The 24,941-nt window shown below is 42.9% G+C and overlaps 1 protein-coding gene across 1 annotated transcript in view; it reads left to right on the plus strand.

Annotated features, from left to right (window-relative positions):
* smarcad1a (SWI/SNF-related, matrix-associated actin-dependent regulator of chromatin, subfamily a, containing DEAD/H box 1 a) overlaps positions 1-10,714 on the plus strand; it is a 30,095-nt gene extending 19,381 nt beyond the window's left edge. Inside the window, exons 9-23 of the mRNA XM_039013152.1 lie at positions 1,431-1,627; positions 2,154-2,244; positions 4,751-4,850; positions 5,100-5,159; positions 5,786-5,861; positions 6,576-6,711; positions 7,011-7,142; positions 7,299-7,394; positions 7,536-7,653; positions 8,007-8,122; positions 8,315-8,503; positions 8,828-8,946; positions 9,193-9,375; positions 9,654-9,763; positions 9,972-10,714. Coding sequence (XP_038869080.1) covers positions 1,431-1,627; positions 2,154-2,244; positions 4,751-4,850; positions 5,100-5,159; positions 5,786-5,861; positions 6,576-6,711; positions 7,011-7,142; positions 7,299-7,394; positions 7,536-7,653; positions 8,007-8,122; positions 8,315-8,503; positions 8,828-8,946; positions 9,193-9,375; positions 9,654-9,763; positions 9,972-10,033 — 1,785 coding nt within the window. The 3' untranslated portion in view covers positions 10,034-10,714. The remainder of the gene's footprint in view (positions 1-1,430; positions 1,628-2,153; positions 2,245-4,750; positions 4,851-5,099; positions 5,160-5,785; positions 5,862-6,575; positions 6,712-7,010; positions 7,143-7,298; positions 7,395-7,535; positions 7,654-8,006; positions 8,123-8,314; positions 8,504-8,827; positions 8,947-9,192; positions 9,376-9,653; positions 9,764-9,971) is intronic.
* The last annotated feature ends 14,227 nt before the right edge of the window (positions 10,715-24,941 follow it).

A 24,941-nucleotide genomic window follows, 5' to 3' on the forward strand; every position in this document is an offset into this window, starting at 1 on the left:
GGTAATGCCATTATAGAAGACTATCAAACGCTTCTCAAAAATGCCCTCTGGTGGTCAAACTAGCACTAACTTGCAGTAACAGAAAAAATGGCTGGCAATTAAATGACTTGCCACAGAACGTTGCAGCAGTTCGCAGGGTGTGCCGCAGTATGACGCAACTTTTAAAGGAGGAACCACTGTAGGCCTGATCACCGACAACGATGAGACAGCCTATAGGGAGGAGGTCAGAGACCTGGCAGTGTGGTGCCAGGACAACAACCTCTCGCTCAATGTGAGCAAGGCAAAGGAGCTGATCGTGGACTACAGGAAAAGGCAGGCCGAACAGGCCCCCGTAACATCGACGAGGCTGTAGTGGAGCGGGTCGAGAGTTTCAAGTTCCTTGGTGTCCACATCACCAACGAACTATCATGCTCCAAACACACCAAGACAGTCGTGAAGAGGGCACGACAAAACCTTTTCCCCCTCAGGAGACTGAAAATATTTGGCATGGGTCCCCAGATCCTCAAAAAGTTCTACAGCTGCACAATCGAGAGCAAACTGACCGGTTGCATCACCGCCTGGTATGGCAACTGCTCGGCATCTAACCATAAGGCGCTACAGAGGGTAGTGCGTACGGCCCAGTACATCACTGGGGCCAAGCTTCCTGCCGTCCAGGACCTATATACTAGGCGGTGTCAGAGGAAAGCCCAAAAAATTGTTAGAGACTCCAGTCATAGACTGTTTTCTCTGCTACAGCACGGCAAGGGGTACCGGAGCGCCAAGTCTAGGACCAAAAGGCTCCTTAACAGCTTCTACCCCCAAGCCATAAGACTGCTGAACAATTAATCAAATGGCCACCGGACTATTTACACTATGTACCTACATGTACAAATGATCTTGACTAACCTGTACCCCCGTACACTGACTCGGGTACTCCTTCTATATAGCCTCGTTATTGTTATTTTATTGTGTTTTTATTCTTTTTTTGTTGAATTTATTTGGTAAATATTTTCTTAACACTTTCTTGAACTGCATTGTTGGTTATGGGCTTGTAAGTAAGCATTTCACGGTTAGGTCTACACTTGTTGTGTTTGGCGCATGTGACAAATAAAGGTTGATTTGATTGGTCAAAATATGCGTTTTCAATTGGACACCGTTTGGACACTTATGAAGTGAAAAGCCACAAAGCCCTTTTTAACTTGGAAAGACTCCGCCACCACCAGGTTAGAGATGTGATGATTGTGGCGTGAATTCAGTTGGCCCACTGTACTATAGTCCTCAATCATGACATAGCCACTTATCTGTTATTCATGGTTTGGCTTTGTTGTAGAACAATACAATTGCCTCACTATTATGTCAGAAGAAAAAGATAAGAGCGATTGACTGGTTGTCGACACCTCTTTGTGTGTCTCTGTCTCTCTTGTCTGTCTCGCTGTGTGTCCGTTTCTCAGGAGGAGGTGTTCCACAAAGAGAACGGCCTGTCTGCAGAGCTGCTGCTGGGCTGCAGGGTGGTGCTGAGGGAGAGAGCTGTGGTCCAGGGCCTCATGTCCAAGTGCCAGACCATCTCGGGCAAGATGGTAAAGGGAGTCACCCAGGTCATAGACAAGGGCATGGGCTCCATGACCCAGCCCTCAGTCCTCAACAGAAAGTAATTGAGCTCAACTTCCACTGCTGTCCTGGTTCATAGACGATTACATCTAATCTACTATAGGCCGTGTCCCAAATGGCATCCTCTTCCCTATATCGTGCACTACTTTTGACCAGAGCCCTATGGGTCCTGGTCAAAAGTAGTGCACTAAATAGACTAGGATATGGTTCCATTTGGGACATATACTTTTATATTCAGACTGGGAGAACAACTCCTCATTGTAACTAATAGATAAATCAAAATGCTAAGTAAATGCCATGGTAATCCAGTTATCCATTTACCATGGCATAATGGATGTATTCTTAAACCCCCACGTCTGATATGATTTGTCTAAAAGGAATAAAATAATAAACCTTTTGTTAACCCCATTAAACAACTATCACATCACAGTTAAGTAGGTTGTTATGCCACACTTCTCAGATACTTTTTTTTGCCTCTAAATGTCTTGTTTGGTTTGTCGTTGAAGGTCTTGTATTATGATTGGTTTGTCTGTAAATGTCTTGCATTGTGATTGGTTGCCATGCAGGTTGCAGTTGAAACCCTACCAGCTGATTGGGCTGAAGTGGCTTCTCCTGCTGCACCAACACAAGCTGAATGGAATCCTGGCTGACGAGATGGTGAGATGGTTTACCCCTTAAGCCTCCTTCACACTGCAGGCCTTAATGCTCAAATATAGATCTTTTTTTCAAATCCTTTTTATGTCTACTGACAGCAAGTTACACGTGATCGAATTTGTGTGTTCAGACAGCAGTGATTTGCTGACAAGGCTACACTAGTTGTCATAGTAACGACGGGTGTGTGTGCAGTGGTGTAGGCTGATTGGTGGTGTTCGTGCTTCCTGTCACTCAGAAGTTAGTGAACACTGCTTTTTGGGGGGGGGGGGGGGGGTCAGCTTAATATTGCGGAAAGAATGTTGCTTCCATCAATGTAAATGTCTGCATCATTTCCAATCCCCCATATATTTTTTGGGATAAATATATATATCCATACACACATGCATACATATATACATACACATACCTATATAGACATACATACTTTTTAAAAAGAATATACCTTTATTATTATTCCCCGCAAACCCTACCACCGATCCCCCAATTGGAGTAAACTAATAAACACTTCTGCTTTTACCTTCAATTTATACATCTTATACACATTTTACAGACACAGTCTACTTTACAATAGTTCTCTCTTGTTTGTTCTTAGTCCTTGAACACTGCTTTTTGCAAATTTGACAACAATGCCTGCCGTGGATGTTTCCCAGTTGCTTTGAATGTTCGAAAGCATAGGGTAAGAACACTTTTAAAGGCTCAAAGGATAAGACGATCCAACTTCCAAAACAAGTCCTTTTTGGCTAGCCACAGCAGTCAACGAGACGGCTAGGTAGCTGTTTAACTTTCTAGCACCTCCACTAATTAGTTTGTAAACAATTAACAAGCTAGATAGATTTTTTTATTTCACCTTTATTTAACTAGACAAGTCAGTTGTGAACAAATTCTTATTTTACGATGACGGCCTATCCCGTCATTGTAAATTGGGAGTCCCTGATGCAGTACCTTAGACCGCTGCGCCACTCGGGAGCACCACAGCACATGTTCTGTCAACAGAGTAGCTAGCGAGTAACACGATATGCCAAATAACAGTCTTAAAACCACTTGAGGGCAAATAAATCAGATTTGACCATCCAGACACCAGTCACATGGTTATGAAGGTGGTTTGAAATGTAGCTTGAAATATCCGATTCCATGTGCTTTTTGGTTCAGACTGCAGGAAAAGAACAGATTGGAATTAGATATGCAAATCAATAGGATTTGAGTCACTTCCAATTGCCAATGTGAACACTGCTTTAGAGAATACATGATATGTGTCCCAAATGGCACCCTATTCCTTATACACTGAGTGTACAAAACATTAGGAACATCTATTCTTTCCATGACATAGACTGACCAGGTGAATCTAGGTGCAAGCTATGATCCCTTATTGATGTCATTTGTTAAATCCACTTCAGTCAGTGTAGATGAAGGGGAGGAGACAGGTTAAAGAAGGATTTTTAAGTCTTGAGACAATTGAGACCTGCATTGTGTATTTGTGCCATTCAGAGGGTGAATGGGCAAGACTAAATATTGAATTGCCTTTGAACAGGGTGTGGTAGTAGGTGCCAGGCGCACCGGTTTGTATCAAGAACTGCAATGCTGCTGGGTTTTTCACGCTCAACAGTTTCCCGTGTGTTTCAAGAATTGTCCACCACCCAAAGGACATCCAGCCAACTTGACACAACTGTGGGAAGCATTGGAGTCAACATGGGCCAGCATCCTTGTGGAAAGCTTTCGACACCTTGTAAAGTCCGTGCCCTGACGAATTGAGGCGGTTCTGAGGACAAAATGGGGTGCAAGTCAATATTAGGAAGGTGTTCCTAATATTTTGTACACTCAGTGTATAGTGCACTACTTTTGACCAGAGCCCTTAGCGAATAGGGTGCCATTTGGGTCTTAACCATATATAGTATATATATATTTTTTAATTCTATGAATTTCCCCCTCCCCGTGTTCTAGAACTGTTACCAACAGAAAACATAATATACTGTGGCAAGATGGTGTAGAAAGGCCTCAACAGGGGTGTATTCACTAGAAAGCAAACGGTCTGAAACAGGGAGGGATTAACCGATACTTGTCCAATCAGAAACGATTGTTTTTGTTGCAAGACATTTTCCGTTGCAAAACGGTTTGCTACAGTCTACACTTATGAATAGATAACCGATTTAGATAAGTGAGCATTTGAGTAATATTGTGTGTGGGTGTAGCACCTGCAGGTGAATACACACAGACAGAGAGAACTAAAGGAATGGGTGAGAAATATTTATTTTAACATTCAAAAGGGAAAGGGGGGTGCCTTGTTTGGTTTAAATCAGAGTTTGGAACTTTTTCGGTTCTGTTTCCTGAAACAGTTGCAACCCCTGGTTAAATACTGTTAGATTGCCAGTGTGGGATTGAAGTCCTTATATAAAACCTGGGGCTTCGTGATGCTGTTTTAGACTGATACTTTGAAGTGCAGATGTTGATCTCTGTCACTCTTTCTCTCGCTCGCGATCTCTCTTAAATCATCTTTCTTTCTTCTACCCGTCAGGGTTTGGGAAAGACCATCCAAGCCATAGCCTTCCTGGGCAGACTGCACCAGGACGGCATCGACGGCCCCCACCTCATCACAGTGCCCTCCTCCACCCTTGGTAAGGGCTCTACTCACGTCATGCCAGTCACGTTATAACCACTTTAAGCCTGTTTATAACCACTAACAGAACACATGACCTAAGCAAATGATCAGTGTATTATTGGCATGTATCTGTTTTGTGAAAGACTTGTGACCATTTCACTTAAAACGACCGTTGCCCTTTATAATATCTGTCATGTTTGGCATAATGTTTCGTTTAGGCTGGGTAAATTGGACTGGATTTAATTGGCCTGTATTTTCTCTACAGATAACTGGGTTCGTGAGCTAAAGCTGTGGTGCCCTAGTCTCAAGGTGTTAGTCTACTACGGTGAGTCGTTTTCTCCCTTATCATCCATTCAGGTCCAGGATAATGTGGTAGATTGTTAGCTGTGAGTCTAAGCCGGGTTGTATTCCCTAGGAACCAAGTGGAAGAAGATGGGCCGAAGCGGGGAGGGACTAACCTGAACTTGTCCAAACAGAAACACTCTTTTCATGATGAATACTAGGGCTGGGAATTGCCAGGGACCTCACAATATGATATGATCACGACACTTAGGTGCCGATACGATATGTATTGCGATTCTCACGATTCTATGTGTATTGCGAATTCGATGCGGTGATTTTATTTTTGCCATTCGATGTTCCAAACATATTGCTCAACATATGTCTGCTGCAGAGGGACAAGAGAGCCATGAGAAAATTAGTTTTGGTCAGTCATGAAAATCAAATGGCTGAAAACAAATTGACTCCCTATTTGAAAGAAGATGGAGATCAAGCTATGAAGGAGAAATACAGGTGTTTTGGTGCAGGTGCAACCAACTGGCGCAAAAATAATATTGTGATATTGTCAAGATGATACGATACAATATATCGTAAAAAATCATATCCCAATATGTAGCTGTACAGATGTCTTGCCCCCATCGCTAATGAATACACCCCCTGTTGTATGTTCAGGCTCTGTGGAGGACCGGCGGTACCTGCGACATGACATCCTCAGCAATCAGGTGGACTTCAACGTCATCGTGTCCACGTGAGTACACATACACGTACGCACAATATTGTCGAATAGGTTTCAGTCTATTGGTGGAACCACGATGAGCTCTAGTGGAAGGGAAGAGCATTGCGTCCTCTGTACAGCTCCTCCGGGTTGATGTTTCCACTAGGTGCAGATCTAGGATCAGCTTCCCCTCCCCCGATCCTAACCTTAACCATTGGGTGGGGAGATGCAGTTGCCCCAAATCAGCGTCTTGGGGCAACGTCACCCTAGAGCCTTGCAGCTGTGCAGGGGGTGTTTTAATGGGCTACGTACGTGTCTGTCTGAACCAGAAAAGCACTTTGTAATGCATTAATGATTGATATTAATGAGCATTACACGCTGTTTGAGGCAGCCGTATGGGAAATGAAGGCACTGCTGAGTCTCCCGGGCTACGTGTCCAAACCTGTGTGTTGACAACACAATGAGTCAATTAGATACATACCGGGAATTCACTGGAACTAAAAGGCCTTGCTTCTTAAATGTGCTGAAGCATTCCCTAGTGTGTGTGTGTGTGTGTGTGTGTGTGTGTGTGTGTGTGTGTGTGTGTGTGTGTGTGTGTGTGTGTGTGTGTGTGTGTGTGTGTGTGTGTGTGTGTGTGTGTGTGTGTGTGTGCACGCTCGTAGCCCTTCCATTTTGATGTAGGTCTACATACGGAATGAAAGTTCAACTACAAATGCTCATGTTTGGGTGTAATCTCTCTCTGCGCAGCTACAATCTGGCCATCGGCAACGACAGCGACCGCAGTCTCTTCCGCAAGCTCAGACTGAAGTACGCCGTGTTCGACGAGGGCCACATGCTGAAAAACATGAACTCCCTCCGTTACCGCCACCTCATGGCCATCAACGTTAGTTCCCGGCACAACACCTCACACTTCCCCATTGACAAGTTGTAGAAGCAGTTGTAGTGTGCGATAGAGTTGATGTCCCCGTGTCTCCTCTGTCTCTCTGTCTAGCCATCAGTGTCTGTCTGAATCTCTCGGACATTCCTGACTCTGTCTGCCTGGCTCCGTCTCGCTGTCTGTGTTTTCTGACTCCCTGTCTCCGTCTGTCCACGTGTCGCCCCCGTGTCTCTGTCTGTCTACCTGTTTGTCCCTGTGTGTCTCCCTGATTCCCTGTCTGACTACCTGTCTCTGTGTGTCCCCAGGCTGAGCACCGGCTGCTCCTGACCGGCACCCCTCTACAGAACAACCTGCTGGAGCTGATGTCGCTGCTCAACTTCATCATGCCCTCCATGTTCTCCAGCAGCACCACGCAGATAGCCAAGATGTTCTCCATGGTAGGGTCAAGGGTCAAGTTTAGCGTCGAAATATTCTGGTCTCCATCTCTGAGACACTTTGCGAATACAGACCCTGGTACCACTCCCCTCATGTTAAGTGGGACTCTCACAGTAGGATGTGTGTTTTGATGTTTGTGTTGTATTTGTGCGTGGTAGAAATCCCACGAGGAACAGAGTACTTTTGAGAGGGACCGCATCGCCCAGGCTAAACTCATCATGAAACCTTTCATCCTCAGACGAGTTAAGAGCGAGGTAAGGACACCCCCAAAGTGACTTACACTGAGAAATACTGGATGGTTCACACTGTGATATTTAAAGATGTGTGGGCGTGCGTGTGTGTGTGTGTACGCTCGTGTGCGTATGCACTCGTTTGTGTGTGTGTGTCTCTCTCAGGTTCTTAAGCAGCTGCCAGCGAAGGAGGAGAAGCTGGAATTCTGCGCCATGAGCGAGAAGCAGCAGCTGCTTTACCAGAACATGGTGGGCAAGCTCAAGAAGTCTGCCATCGGAGAGAGTATGTACTGCACGGAACTGTAGTGTAGGTCCAGGGTGAAGTTGCTCCTAAATGCACATCTAGGATCAGATTTTACTCTCCCAATCCTAATCTTATCCATTAGCGGGGGAATGTGCTAAACTGACCCAAAATCAGGGTCTAGGGAAATCTTCACCATACTCAGTGTAGTGTTACAGCAGTGGCGTGACAGACGGGTGGTGCATAGCTGGCACAATAAGCGTGTTTGTGTGATCGGCATCTTACACCCTGTGCCCTAATTTCAACTGAACTGTTTTCTCTCTCACCTTCACTCTTGCTCTCTCTCTCTCTCGCGTGCTCAACCACTCGCTCACATCATCTCCATCTCTGTGTAGAGAGAGAGCTGTGCAACGTGATGATGCAGTTGAGGAAGATGGCCAACCACCCTCTGCTCCACCGGCAGTACTACACCACAGAGCGACTCGAGGCCATGAGTCACCTCATGCTCAAGGTTGCTGCTTTATTTGCCATTTTGTGTTTGTGTCCTAGTTTTTTTTCTTCTGTCGATTTATATAAATCAAGTAAGTTAATCTCCTAAGAAACGATGTTACCACCCTTATCTCTTCTGTCTTTCTGTCAACCCTCTCTGCCTTTCTTGTCTGTCTCTCAATATGTATATTTTTATTCATCCCCCTCCCCCTAGGAGCCGACCCATTTTGACGCGGACCCGGTGCTGATCCAGGAGGACATGGCGGTGATGTCGGACTTTGAGCTTCACCGGCTGTGCCAGCAGTACTCGTCACTGCACAAATACCAGCTGGACAAAGACCTACTGCTGGACTCTGGGAAGTTTCACCTGCTCCAGACGCTACTGGCCACACTTAAGACCAAGGTAAGGAGAGAGACTAGTTCTTTTATTACTCTGTTTTGAGTGTTTTTTCCTGACTCTTTCGTGGGTTTTGCCTCGTGCCTCCTCGGGCCTGTTCTGGAGGATGTAAATTGTAGTATGGCGTAGAATCGGGGTTACCTCTAGTCATTATGTTTCTATCTGCCATGTTGAGATCGTTTCAGGGGTGTGTTCATTAGTGCACACAGTAGCAAAACACTTATAAAGCATCTTATTTCAGGTTAGTCCCACTTGTTTTGTCCTGTTTTGGTTCCTTGTGAATACAACCGATATGTGATGTGGCTGTGCTGTGCTCTGCTCTCTCGGCAGGGAGACCGGGTGGTACTCTTCAGTCAGTTCACCATGATGCTGGACATTGTGGAGATTCTGCTGAAACACCTGGGCCACCGCTACGTCCGACTGGATGGCTCCACACCCATAGCAGACAGGTGAGCTCCAGTTGAATTCGACCTTCTTTCTAACATAATTGTGTGCAGTATTTTTCCCATAGGAAGTGTAACTGGGGACATAGTGCATATAACATTCAAATTAAAAAGCTGTTCACTGGCAAACCTCTGAGATTGTTGGTGGTATTGTATCTCACTGCAACTAGTGAATCTCCTCCTTCTAGAGTGTCGAGAAAATGCACAAGAGCCACTGTAATCCCTAGACCCACCTCTGTTTGTTTGGTGCAGGATCGTGCTGATTGACGACTACAACATGGACCCGGAGATCTTTGTGTTCCTGCTGTCGACGCGGGCGGGCGGCCTGGGCATCAACCTGACCTCGGCCAACGTGGTCATCATGCACGACATCGATTGTAACCCCTACAACGACAAGCAGGCAGAGGACCGCTGCCACAGATTGGGCCAGACTAGGTGAGACCGACAGGGAGGGGCCAGACCAGGTAAGACCAGAGGGGTGGTATGGGCTGGGCTAGGCGACATTTGGGCGTTAGGGAGATCTGTAGCGAGAGATGTCTCGCTTACAGAGAAGTCTTTATTAGTAGTGACGAGTTGCCATGTGGTCAGGAAAACCCCTCTGGCCCTAGAGAAGGTACTGTGAGGACAAAATAGGGGGGTCTAGTGATGCTGAGGGAATGGACACTGCTCTGATGAATGACTGAAGGTCCGTGTCTGACCATCTCCTTCTGCAGGACTGTCCAGGTGATCAAGCTGATCCATAAGGACACCATAGAGGGTGGCATGCTGCAGCTGGGCCAGAAGAAGCTCAAACTGGAGCAGGACATGACCGCTGCCGAGGAGGGTAAGGACCTGGGGGACACACAGTCGAGCTTGCCCACGTACACACACACACAGACATTTCAACATCTTTAATTGTGAGAAAGAGGTGCTCGACCCAAAGCTCAGTGTCCATGGCCCCTCTCTTTTTCACGTAATGCATCAGTAACACACATTGAGAACAGGAGTCATCACGTTATCGTATGTTTGTTTTTTGTTTTTTTCGTGCCCAGGTGATGAGGGCACCGTGTCTGAGGATATGGCCGTCCTCCTCAAGGCATCGCTGGGCCTGTGAGAGTCCGGGAGCTCCCTCCCTGGAGTTTCATTGGGACTCAGCCTGGAGCATCCCACCCCTGACTGACCTGACCTGACTCACTGACTGACCGAACCCTGCCATAGGTGGGTCTTTCCTTGCTACTCACTCTGCCCTTGAGACCTGAGACGCAGCTGTGCACTTCCAACAGTCTGCACTGGAGACGATATGGATGTGTTGATTGGATTATTGGCCTTTGCTGTCAGTAGCAGAGATGGTGGGTGTCGTTGAAGGTCAGTGGCGACTCTGCTCTGTGCAGCACCTGGGGTGTATTCACTAGGAACCAAACGGAAGCAAAAGTGCCAAAACGGGGAGGGACTAACCTCAACTTGTCCAATAAATTATCGTTTTCATTGCAAGCGGTTTTCTGTTGCAAATAGTTTTGCTATGGTTTGCACTAATGAATACACCCCTACTCTGCTCTGAAACAATGGCAGGGAACAGGCTAAAAGTTTGTTTAAAGCAACTCTGTCTGTGCTGCCTTATAGTGATACAATAAAGTCCTGCAGGGGACTACCAGGTGGTGACAGAGCTGTTCTGTTTATGTATCATTGTGATGTGACGTACTATTGTCAAAGCTGTTACTCGTCCGTTTGTATTTTTGATGTCCTTGTTGCAACATCAACAGGGTTTGTCGAAACATGAAATAAAGATGTCAATATTTATTTTCTTTTGTTTTAATGGTTTATTTTAGAAGTACATTTGTCTCCATTTTGTCAGATCTGGACCCATATCCACAGTGTCTGAGTCGAAAATTGGTCATAAGTGCCGAGAATAGACATTTTACTCCTACTCTTATGGGCAAAAATAAAAGCTATGCATGAAGCCTCTTTAGTCATAAGTCATACCCAGTAGGCAGATATTTAGGACACCTCATGAGCTGAGTTAACCCGTTAAGAGTTATGAGCAGGTGTCTTGATAATAGAAAAATGCAGCAAGTCAGGGGTCCATGCACCACATGCAATTACTTTGTAGTTGTTAAAATGATTTGATATTTCTATATGATCAATCCATAAATGATCTAGACCTACATGCATCAGTATCTCTTGTGCCTTTGACAGTGATTTCACTTGATGCCTATTTCACACGATCTGCTTAAATACTTATAGACTAGGCTAATAAATAAACATGTTTTTTTAAATATTATTTAATGACCTACGTTATGTTACTTCCAAGTTATCCCTTTGTTTTGCAATATCACATTTGTAAAAAAAAAAGGGGGGAAAGCCTAAATTGGGTATGCCTGTAAGTAGGACAATTGAATGCATCTAGGGCTTATGTTAACTGAGTTCGATAAAAAATGATAGACCTTTCAAACGTTCTATGTGACATTATCCGCAAGTCACCTGCGGCCTACTGTTGCCAAAGCGATTTAGATTTGTTAGACGGGAGTGATGAGTGTGTTGATATAAAGCTAATATTGTACAAATTCTGCTTTTAACAACCATCAGATTTGATTAAAAAAAAGTTTTGCATGCCAACATAGTAGGCGATAATTAAGAGAAGGCAAAGTGATTATATAAAATTATAACAAACATTGTACCATTGTCACAATCACCACGGGTGTCTGAAGCGAGCTATAGAGTACACTGCTTGCAATGCCCCATTGCGATTGGATATTCCCCATCATTTGCAATAATGTCAATAAGCGTCATTACTATCTTTCCTTTGCTGTACAAACTCGGGATTACCAGGTAACAAACGTCAACATAGAAATGCTACCAAAAAAATATTTACACAAACTCGTTATAAATGAGTCATCCATGATTTACCAAATTATATTTTGAAAGAGGAAGCATAATATTTTAAGCATATGTTTTCTTTTCATTCTATCTCCACTGAATGATATAAACTGTAAGGATTTCTTTCCAAATAATAATCTAAAATTAACAAATGTACTGAAAGACCTGTGTGAAAGCCAATTTACAGAGGAGGAACTTCTCTGATTCAGAGGGGTTGGGTTAAATGCGGAAGACCTATTTCAGTTGAATGTATTCAGTTGTATAACTGACTAGGTGTCCCCCTTTGTGAGGCAATTAAGGCCTTTCAGTCTGGAAAAACACCAGGGTTTAATGGTATACCAGTAGAGGTATCCTATTCAAAAGTTTGGGGTCACTTAGAAATGTCCTTGTTTTTGAAAGAAAATCAAAATATTTTTTGTCCATTAAAATAACATCAAATTGATCAGAAATACAGTATAAACATTGTTAATGTTGTACATTACTATTGTAGCTGGAAACAGCTATTTTTGAATGGAATATCTACATAGGCGTACAGAGGCCCATTATCAGCAACCATCACTCCTGTGTTCCAATGGCACGTTGTGTTAGCTAATCCAAGTTTATCATTTTAAAAGGTTAATTGATCATTAGAAAACCCTTTTGCAATTATGTTAGCACAGCTGAAAACTGTTGTCCTGATTAAAGAAGCAATAAAACTGGACTTTAGACTAGTTGAGTATCTGGAGCATCAGCATTTGTGGGTTTGAATACAGGCTCAAAATGGCCAGAAACAAAGGCTTTCTTCTGAAACTCGTCAGTCTATTCTTGTTCTGAGAAATGAAGGCTATTCCATGCGAGAAATTGCCAAGAAACTGAAGATCTCGTACAACGCTGTGTACTACTCCCTTCACAGAACAGCGCAAACTGGCTCTAACCAGAATAGAAAGAGTGGGAGACCCAGGTGCACAACTAAACAAGAGGACAAGTACATTAGAGTGTCTAGTTTGAGAAACAGACGCCTCACAAGTCCTCAACTGGCAGCTTCATTAAATAGTACCTGCAAAACACCAGTCTCAACGTCAACAGTGAAGAGGCGACTCCGGGATGCTGGCCTTTTAGGCAGAGTTGGTAAGAAAAATACATATCTCAGACTGGCCAATATAAAGAAAAGATTAAGATGGGCAAAAGAACACAGACACTGAACAGAGGAACTCTGCGTTTGATGTATTTGACACCATACTAAGAATTCCATTCTTCCACTCCAGCCATTACCTCAAGCCCAAGCCCATCCGCCACTAACCTCCTGTGCAACTAGCAGGTTGTAGTTGTAGTGTTTACAAAACGATATTCTGGCCCATTCTATAATGTTTCCATAAAGCTAACATGTCTTCAACACTCTCATTAGTTAACTTTTTTAGAGTTAACTTTTGAGAGACAGCTAAGTTAGCTTAGCTAGCCAAAGTAAGAGGACCTATCCAGAGATGTCATGACAAACTAAATCTGAAAACGGAGGGCTTCATGTTTATGTAGCCTGCTACATGCAATACCACGAGGGGTCATACATGTACCATCCCTTCTTTATATGGTGCATGTACTGTATGCATGCCCTTCAGAAACCCCAAAACATGATTGTCATCCAGCAAAATGTTTCCTAGGAATCTTTCTAGTCAGACTGATAAAATAGAACTTAGATATTGGGCTTGTATGACAGTTATTTTACAACATGAAGGTTAGGTGAGGGTTTTCTCTTGTGTGTTCTACTCTGTTTTAGCAAGAGGGCTCCAAAATTGAAAGGATCTATGACATGTAAAGAGGTAAGGTTTATAATATGGTGTGGTTTTGTTTAAACTATATTGGCATGTAATTGTATGATGATGCCATGTATCTTTCAACATTATTTTAATATCTTAATCTCTTAATGTCTGTAAAACTATTCTATGACACTCCCCCATTTGGAATTATTCTTAGGACAGAACATGGACACAATTCAATTGGGATCAAGAAGGAGGTAAGAATTTGTTGTAGGATTGCTGCATTTTAAGTTGAATTACACCCACATGACAGTCAATACAAACTGAAATCCATAAGCATACAAATTACATCTAAATTGTCTTTGGTGAGATGGTTTTGGTCATGGGTGGTCCTGCCCGTTACTTTGCTTCAGTCAGGGGGTAGCCAATCTATGAAAGGGGAGTTGAGGCTGACAGCAAAGTAGGCACATAACTATCCTTCTTTCATGGAGCCAGGTGTGGACATGATATGTAGTGCCTCTGTATATCCTAACTGAAGTATCCTCCTAGGATGGTGCTGCTTGCCCGAGCTGTGACAAGCTGGAGTGGCATATTGCAGAGTGATGCATGTACCTGAGACTACCCTAGAGATGAAAAGTGTTCCTAAAAAAAAGAGTTATGTTTTGCTTCATCTAGGTGGCAGTGAAGCAGCGTTTTGATCACCCAATGCTTGTTATAAATCTCACCAACAAACATTAGAACAAATGGAGCCCACTATGACATTTACTAACCTAATTTCATTGTTTATTTTCAGAAATGCTGAAGTATCTGAAAGGTATTTGGAGGATGTTTTCCAGTGGCTTCAGCAGAATCAATTGAAGGACAACACCTCTCTTTTCCAAGTTTTTTCAAATTTAAACACCTGTCAAAATGCCTGCTTTGTTTAACTGCCCAATATGCAACAAACGTTTCTTCTCCCTTATAAAACAGATTCGCCACATTGGTCTATATCACCAGAGTGAGCCAGTGTTCCTGTTTAACATGTGGACTTGGAGGTCGCATGAAAACCTGTAAATGCTTTGCATTTATACAGAAATCACAAAGATTTGCCCGAAAGATAGGTCTAATGGTTCTGTTATCCCTGTGTCTGACTTCATAGAGGAAGCCGTGGACGATGATGATCCTGATCTCGCTTGGCTGCCTGCAACTAATGTTATTGAGTCCGTGGACTGCGAAACTGAGGACCTGGTTAAAAGCCTTACGAGAAACCTCTGCCTTCATATGTTGAAGATCTGAGAGAAGCATTGTGTTCCTGTGACTGTGCAGAACAGTTTAGTGGAGGACCTTCATTCCATTTTTGATTCATTCCTGTCCCACTACAGCGAGGACTTTAAATTCCACCTTCGGGAAGATTCATATCAATGTCGATGAGGGCAATGACTTGTCTGAGCTTTTAAACCAGACAAAGATTTTTGGAGAGTGTATGCGAAGCATCAGCACATAGTGGGTGCGGGAGCAATACTGCTGCAAAGAAATGGGAATGGCAAGACAGAGAGAGATACATCTGAGTGGTCTGGGCGAGCTTAAATGGAGAAGAAGAAGAACCTGCAAACTATTAAATCTTGAATGATTTCACGGACAGGGATTTTTTTCAAGAGCAATCCTTTATTCTCGCAAAAGCAAATGGTCCGGCTTAATTTTTATATACAGTTGAAGTCGGAATTTTACATACACTTATGTTGGAGTCATTAAAACTCGTTTTTCAACCACTGCACAAATTTCTTGATAACAAACTATAGTTTTGGCAAGTCGGTTAGGACATCTACTTTGGGCATGACACAAGTAATTTTTCCAACAATTATTTTCAGACAGATTATTTCTCTTATAATTCACTGTATCACAATTTACATACACTAAGTTGACTGTGCCTTTAAACAGCTTGAAAAATTCCAGAAAATGATGTCATGGCTTTAGAAGCTTCTGATAGGCTAATTGACATCATTTGAGTCAATTGGAGGTGTACCTGTGGATGTATTTCAAGGACTACCTTCAAACTCAGTGCCTCTTTGCTTGACATCATGGGAAAATCAAAAGAAATCAGCCAAGACCTCAGAAACAAATTGGTGACCTCCACAAGTCTGGTTCATCCTTGGGAGCAATTTCCAAACGCCTGAAGGTAGCATGTTCATCTGTACAAACAATAGTACGCAAGTATAAACACCATGGGACCACGCAGCCATCATACCGCTCAGGAAGGAGACGCATTCTATCTCCTAGAGATGAACGTACTTTGGTGCGAAAAGTGCAAATTAATCCCAGAACAACAGCAAAGGACCTTGTGAAGATGCTGGAGGAAACAGGTACAAAAGTATCTATATCCACAGTAAAACGAGTACTACACTGCTCAAAAAAAGAAATGGAACACTTAAACAACACAATGTAACTCCAAGTCAATCACACTTCTGTGAAATAAAACTGTCCACTTAGGAAGCAACACTGATTGACAATAAATTTCACATGCTGTTGTGCAAATGGAATAGACAAAAGGTGGAAATTATAGGCAATTAGCAAGACACCCCCAATAAAGGAGTGGTTCTGCAGGTGGTGACCACAGACCACTTCTCAGTTCCTATGCTTCCTGGCTGATGTTTTGGTCACTTTTGAATGCTGGCGGTGCTTTCACTCTAGTGGTAGCATGAGACGGAGTCTACAACCCACACATGTGACTCAGGTAGTGCAGCTCATCCAGGATGGCACATCAATGCGAGCTGTGGCAAGAAGGTTTGCTGTGTCTGTCAGCGTAGTGTCCAGAGCATGGAGGCGCTACCAGGAGACAGGCCAGTACATCAGGAGACGTGGAGGAGGCCGTAGGAGGGCAACAACCCAGCAGCAGGACCGCTACCTCCGCCTTTGTGCAAGGAGGAGCAGGAGGAGCACTGCCAGAGCCCTGCAAAATGACCTCCAGCAGGCCACAAATGTGCATGTGTCTGCTCAAACGGTCAGAAACAGACTCCATGAGGGTGGTATGAGGGCCCGACGTCCACAGGTGGGGGTTGTGCTTACAGCCCAACACCGTGCAGGACGTTTGGCATTTGCCAGAGAACACCAAGATTGGCAAATTTGCCACTGGCGCCCTGTGCTCTTCACAGATGAAAGCAGGTTCACACTGAGCACATGTGACAGACGTGACAGAGTCTGGAGACGCCGTGGAGAAAGTTCTGCTGCCTGCAACATCCTCCAGCATGACCGGTTTGGCGGTGGGTCAGTCATGGTGTGGGGTGGCATTTCTTTGGGGGGCCGCACAGCCCTCCATGTGCTCGCCAGAGGTAGCCTGACTGCCATTAGATACCGAGATGAGATCCTCAGACCCCTTGTGAGACCATATGCTGGTGCGGTTGGCCCTGGGTTCCTCCTAATGCAAGACAATGCTAGACCTCATGTGGCTGGAGTGTGTCAGCAGTTCCTGCAAGAGGAAGGAATTGATGCTATGGACTGGCCCGCCCGTTCCCCAGACCTGAATCCAATTGAGCACATCTGGGACATCATGTCTCGCTCCATCCACCAACGCCACGTTGCACCACAGACTGTCCAGGAGTTGGCGGATGCTTTAGTCCAGGTCTGGGAGAAGATCCCTCATGAGACCATCCGCCACCTCATCAGGAGCATGCCCAGGCGTTGTAGGGAGGTCATACAGGCACGTGGAGGCCACACACACTACTGAGCCTCATTTTGACTTGATTTAAGGACATTACATCAAAGTTAGATCAGCCTGTAGTGTGGTTTTCCACTTTAATTTTGAGTGTGACTCCAAATCCAGACCTCCATGGGTTGATAAAATTGATTTCCATTGATAATTTTTGTGTGATTTTGTTGTCAGCACATTCAACTATGTAAAGAAAAAAGTATTTAATAAGAATATTTCATTCATTCAGATCTAGGATGTGTTATTTTAGTGTTCCCTTTATTTTTTTGAGCAGTGTATATCGACATATCCTGAAAGGCCGCTCAGCAAGGAAGGAGCCACTGTTCCAAAACTGCCATAAAAAAGCCAGACTACGGTTTTCAACTGCACCTGGGGACAAAGATTGTACTTTTTGGAGAAATGTCCTCTGGTCTGATGAAACAAAAATATAACTGGTTGGCCATAATGACCATCATTATGTTTGGAGGAAAAAGGGGGAGGCTTGCAAGCCGAAGAGCACCATCCCAACCGTGAAGCACGGGGGTGGCAGCATCATGTTGTGGGGGTACTTTGCTGCAGGAGTGACTGGTGCACTTCACAAAATTGATGGCATCATGAGGTAGGAAAATTATATGGATATATTGAAGCAACATCTCAAGACATCAGTCAGGAAGTTAAAGCTTGGTTGCAAATGGGTCTTCCAAATGGACAATGACCCCAAGCATACTTCCAAAGTTGTGGAAAAATGGCTTAAGGACAACAAAGTCAAGGTCTTGGAGTGACCATCACAAAGCCCTGACCTCAATCCTATAGAAAATGTGTGGGCAGAACTGAAAAATTGTGTGCGAGCAAGGAGACCTACAAACCTGACTCAGTTACACCAGCTGTCAGGAGGAATGGGCTAAAATTCACCCAACTTATGGGAATCTTGTGGAAGACTACCCGAAACGTTTGACCCATGTTAAACAATGTAAAGGCAATGCTACCAAATACTAATTGAGTGTATGTAAACTTCTGACCCACTGGGAATGTGATGAAAGAAATAAAAGCTGAAATAAATCATTCTCTGTACTATTATTCTGACATTTCACATTCTTAAAATAAAGTGGTGATCCTAACTGACCTAAAACAGATTTTATTTATTTATTTATTTATTATTTTATTTTATTTTATTTATTTTTTACTTGGATTAAATGTCAGGAATTGTGAAAAACTGAGTTTAAATGTATTTTGCTAAGGTGTATGTAAACTTCCGACTTCAACTGTAGATGAATTTGAGGTTGTTAATCCTCTTGGACCCAAAAAAGGAAAACACAGCTGTGTATTTCAAAATTTGCAATATTGAGTAGAAACACATATCCCAGCCTCAAAACATATACCTCTCCACCTTGATACAACACAAGATAATTCAGAAAGTAGTAACTTGTTACAAAGAAGTCTTCCAGCCTATGCTTGATGATATCAGGTTGTTGGAGACACCAGGTGTTTCTTTGGAGTACAACGGAGAAAGAAATGTATTTTGTGGCACCATTGCCACAATCTCCAATGACAACCTCTCTGCCCATGATGTTGCTGGTTCATCTAAAAACTTAAGTTCAGGAAGGACCTGTCGCTTTTGCACAGCAACCAAGGAAGGGATCTGTTCGAAGTTTACAGAGGGGAAGTTCACCATGCGTGACTCAACAAATTACAACTACCAACTGCAGGCAGCCAAAAAAAACAGAACTGTCCAGAGTCTATGATGTCAGAAGTCCATGCTGCTTCTCTGAGATGTCATATGCACCTTCGCTCATTGTGTACTTATTTCCCCCTGATGTGATGCATGACTTCCTTGAGGGCATCATATCTGCAGTACTGAGGTTGGTGTTACAGGAACATTGGTGTTACAGGAACAAGAAAAAACAAATCACTGTGGCCCAGCTAAATTATGGGATCAACAACTTCCCCTATGGCAACCACGGCAGATCATCCAGACCACCACCACTCTCGGAGCATGCTTTATGGACGAATGGGCATCTGAGAAATCCACCATCTTCAGATTACTTCCCCAAATCATTGGGACCCAAATAACCGCCTGTGATGCATGGGACGTGTACCTATTACGGAGAGAAATCGAGGACATTATCATGGCACCTACCATCAGGTCTTGGGTACCTTACCTGGAGAAGAAAATTGTGGCATTTCATGCTATTTTTCAAGGTCTTCCCAGACAAGCAAATACCAAAGATTCACTTTCTGATCCATTATCTCCGACTGCTGATAGCATATGGCCCACTTATTCATCTGTTGTGTATGCGCATTGAAGCAAAGCATCAGTATTTCAAGAGAATTGCACGTTATCTCCAATTACAAGAACATTGCAAAGACACTAGCCAAAAAACACCAGATGAGGCAATGCTGGGAGCAGTGAAACAACACATGCTTAGGAAGCACAGAGCCACTCTGCGAAGACACAAGAGATGTCCTAATTACATGCCATCCCGGTCTCTGACACTTGTGCTTTGCAGGCTAGATTTGGGGAGGATCTGATGCCTGTGTCCATCACTGTAGATACCGTGTCATACAAAATTGGTGAAGAACACTGGAATGCAATGGAGGCTCCTCAGAGGAGGAAGGGGAGGACCATCCTCAGTGAATTTCATAAAAATGGTAAAACTTTTTAAAAGTTAGAATTTTTAGATAAAACTATACTAAATATAATCAAGTCACCAAATAATTGATTAAAAGACACTATTTTGCAAAGAAGGTCTACAGTAGCCTCAACAGCACTTTGTAGGGTAGCATCATGGTGTAGCCAGAGGACAGCTAGCTTCCGTCCTCCTCTGGGTACATTTACTTCAATTCAAAACCTAGGAGGCTCATGGTTCTCACCCCCTTCCATAGACTTACACAATAATTATGACAACTTCCGGAGGATGTCCTCCAACCTATCAGAGCTCTTGCAGTGTGAACTGACATGTTGTCCGCCCAATCAAAGGATCAGATAATTCATTCTAGTACTGAAGGCATAACCTACAGCTAGCTAGCACTGCAGCGCATGTGGTGAGTAGTTGACTCAAAGAGAGAGAAAGACAATAGTTGAACCGTTTTGAACAAATTAATTTCTTCCAAAATGAAGGAGAAGCAAGAGAGAAATATTTATAGAGAGAGATTGTCATTTTTTTTCCCAGTTTCAATTACTTAGTCTAGCTAGTTGCACTTGCTAGCTATGACTATCCAACACCGCACTGGAACTCTTCCAACTCAAGGTAAGCTTTTGGTTTTACTAATTTATTAGTAAGTGCAACTAGCCGGTGTAACTGCTTACTGACTGTACATTGTAAAGTTACTATATGATTGTAGCAGGTTTACTAACGCATTAGTTCTATTAGCTATGCGGACTATGACGTTACTTTAGCTAATATGGTGACAACATGTAGGCTGTGGGTAGTGGTTTGGCTTGGAAAGGTTTTTTCTCCTGGTCACATACAGCTGATGTGTTGTGCATTGAAGTCCACAAGCGAAGGGAAGAGGTGAGAGGAGGAGAGCGCATGGAGGCTAGAAGGAATAAAACGTGGCTGATTGTTTACTCGTGATCAGGGGTGTATTCATTCCATCGATTCTGTTGAAAAACGTTTCTTAAACGGAAGATAAACATACTTGAATTTGTCCAATAGACACTCGTTTACAACTGTTGAACTAATGATTACATCCTATATCAGCTAGATGCCGGCAAGAGTGTGCAAGGCAGTATTGAATGTCACTGTCTGTCCATGTGTCACTGTCTGTCACCTCATATTTGTCTCTCGACCTGTGTGCACCTACGTTGTAAACTTTCATTCATAGGCTAGGTTGTATCAACCTCATGATGGGTATAGAGACATTTCTAGTATCATGTAGTAGCCTAAACCTATCGCTGTTACATTCAACTGGGTGAATGGAATATGAATGACAGTCATCCAATATACTGTAATAGAAATAAGGCCATGCTCAATATTTTTTTAAATCCTCCTTCACTGACCGCCACTACTGGAATGTTCTTCAAACGTTGGGATGTGCACACTGGCAGAGATTCCAGTGTTCTTCAAAGTAAACCACATTTACGGAATCCTGAGCAGCTGGTATTTGTGTGGAAAGGTCATGACTCCCTCCAGTTTCAACAGCCATGCACATGCCTCAATCTCCAGTGTGCAGTAGTGGTGCCTGGGGAAGAAATGACATCCCATGGTCTGGACAGCTACCTTGTATCCCGAGAGTAGACTCAAAATCCCTCTCCAGCATTGGATTTACAGGTTATTGTCAACAAATTATATGGAGTCTTAGTCTGGATACCCTGAGTCTGGGTTTAAAGAGGATAGGTCTTGTTTTGGGTTTCAAAGGGTCTAGTCTTGCTTTCAGTCTTGATGTTTGTTAGAAATTGGAGAACTTTTTGTACATAATCCCCCATTTTAGGGGACCAAAAGTATTGGGACAAATGCACTTATGTGTACTAAAGAAGTAAAAAGTTTTGGGATGAATTTGCTGTTTGTTTTGGTTGCATTGTGTCATTTTGGAGTCACTTTTATTGTAAGTAAGAATATAATATGTTTCTAAACAATTATACATTAATGTGGATGCTACCATGATTACGGATAATCATGAATTAATCGCGAATAATGATCAGTGAGATAGATATTCTATTCTTATGGGACCAAATACTTAACTTTTTACTACCTTAATTAATACACATATAAGTGTTTTCGTCCCAATACTTTTGGTCCCCTAAAATGGGCGGACTATGTACAAAAAGTACTGTAATTTCTAAACGGTTCACCCAGTATGGATGAAAATACCCTCAAATTAAAGCTGACAGTCTACACTTTAACCTCAGTCATTGTGTGTAAAATCGTTGCTGGTTTGGTATAGGTATTTTCGCCTCTGGCTGTCAGTCAGACCGCACTCTTACAAAAAAAGAATACAGTATTAAAACTGCAGTAAAAGTGTTGTTTTTTGGATGCAGAAATTGCAGAATAACTGCAGTGTACTGCAGTTTTACTGCACTGTAACTGTAGTTACACTGCAAAATTACTGTAGTCAAAAAACAGTGTTATTTGGACACAGTATTTGCAGCCTACTGCAGATGTACTGCACTTAAACTGCAGTTATACTGTATTGTACTGTAGTTAAACTGCACTCTGACTACAATCCTTTTTCAAAGGGCATTGATGGGAAGACACTGAACGGTTGACTTGTAGTTTACATGAAAAGATAGACAGTATATAACAGCACAGTACGAGGGGCAGCACAGCATTTAGAGAGCAATGGCTTGACACTGAGAAGGCTACTGCTACATTCACTTGGGTGTGTGTGGATGTGGTGTGTTTTTCCTATAGGAGGAAGCAGATAACAAAAGTGGCATCAATATCAGGAATAATATACAGCTATTATACAATTACATTGCGTGACACACTGACAATATAAACTATAAGGGCATCACTATAATAAATTATTATACATATAATAACCTGTACCCCCGCACATTGACCCCTGTATATAGCCTCGTTATTTTATTGTTACTTTTTTCCTTTAGTTTATTTTGTAAATATTTTCTTAACTCTATTTCTTGATATGCATTTTTTGTTAAGGGCTTGTAAGTAAGCATTTCACGGTATGGTCTACTCCTGTTATATTCAGCTCGTGTAACAAATACAATTGTATTTGATTAAAGGCTTAAACTATATCACCACTAGGTGGCAGTAGTAACACATTAATGGGAACACCCTAATGTACTAAATGCCAGGAGCACCAATAACTTCTTCACTAGTTAAACATGACTGGTTAAGGATGACTCCTTGCTATCCCCAGTCCACCGGGTCATGCTGCTGCTCCAGTTTCAACTGTTCTGCCTGCGGCTATGGAAACCTGTGTACCCGCATATTGACTCTGTACCGGTACCCCCTGTATATAGCCTCGCTATTGTGATCTGACTGCTGCTCTGTCAAATCAAATTAAATCAAATTTTATTTGTCACGTACACATAATTAGCAGATGTTAATGCGAGTGTAGCGAAATGCTTGTGCTTCTAGTTCCGACCATGCAGTAATATCTAACAAGTAATCTAACCTAACAATTTCACAACAACTACCTTATACACACAAGTGTAAAGAAATGAATAAGAATATGTACATAAAAATATATGAATGAGCGATGGCCGAACGGCATAGGCAAGATGCAGTAGATGGTATAGAGTACAGTATATACATATGAGATGAGTATTGTAGGGTATGTAAACATTATATAAAGTGGCATTGTTTAAAGTGGTAATTATTTGTTACTTTTATTTCTTACTTTTTAATGTATTTTCTTAAAACTACATTGTTGGTTAAGGGCTTGTAAGTGAGCATTTCACTGTAAGGTATTTGGTTGTATTCGGTCCATGTAACAAAATTTGATTTGATTTGAACCCTGACCTGTTCACCAGAGGTGTTGCATTGTCCCAGACCTGATGTTTTCGACTCACTGTCTACCGCACCTGCTGTCTCTAACTCTGAATGCTCTGCTATGAAAAGCCAACTGACATTTACTCCTGAGGTGCTGACCTGTTGCATCCTCTACAACCACTGTGATTATTATTATTTGACCCTGCTGGTCGTCTATGAACGTTTGAACATCTTGGCCATGTACTGTTGTAATCTCCACCAGGCATAGCCAGAAGAGGGCTGGCCACCCCTCAGCCTGGTTCCTCTCCAGGTTTCTTCCAAGGTTCCTGCCTTTAGGGAGTTTTTCCTATCCACCGTGCTTCTACATCTGCATTGCTTGCTGTTTGGGGTTTTAGGCTGGGTTTCTGTATAGCACTTTGTGACATTGGCTGATGTAAAAAGGGCTTTACAAATACATTCGATTGATTGACTGAGAGCTGGTCCGGGCATACACCAGGAGCATGACCAGAAGGCGCTCGCGTGCGTACTTTGCAGGGAGTGACGTCACATCTAGAAAGCTTCTGCGTTGAAAACATCCCGGGACTACGAGGTCAAATCATGACGTCAGTGATCTTCAGGTCGAAAATTCGGAGCTCCAGAAAGAGGCCCGAGTTGTCGTTTTTTCCCCTGAGTTCCCAATTGTTTTGCACTGGTGTCGGAAATCGGAGATTTTCAACGCGGCATAAGAACAGGTCGAGAGAGGCACCCTTTCGTAAATGCACACTAATAATTCACTATTACACTGATTCATAGGCCGAGTATGGCATTAAGCTTCTAAACAGTTTATTATTTTTTATCTTAATCGGCATAATGTCGTAAACGACGTATGTATACACCGATTAAATCACCTGGTTGTCTGCCCAATCTTTCGAATTATTAGGACACGTAAACGCCTTAATCAGAGTTACAGAGGTGTATTTGATCTGTGGATGTGCTTGCACTAGCAGCGCGCTTCTTTTTAGGATTGAGGTGAGTTCGGAAAAACTGAAAGTATGCGTTTTAGAAATAGTTTTCATATACAAACTTTATATGTCCGAACTCAGAATCAAATCGTCTTCACAAAAATAACATGGTCACTTTGGTAGAGCGTGTCTTTTGATTGGCGATTTTCTGCATATCAGACGTGTCCATGTAAACAGAATTATTAGGGAAGTCGTTGCAAAGGATGTAATAGAACCATAATCTGGACCCCAAACAATCATGTGCATGGAATATATGTTTGATTTTAGATGATCAAAATGAAATGAATGCAAATAACTACAGTTCATATAAAATACAACTGACTGAAATTACTGTCTTTTGACCATTTAGATCAGCTCT

Source organism: Salvelinus namaycush, chromosome 18 (genome assembly GCF_016432855.1).
Source record: "Salvelinus namaycush isolate Seneca chromosome 18, SaNama_1.0, whole genome shotgun sequence".
NCBI classification, from domain to species: domain Eukaryota; kingdom Metazoa; phylum Chordata; class Actinopteri; order Salmoniformes; family Salmonidae; genus Salvelinus; species Salvelinus namaycush.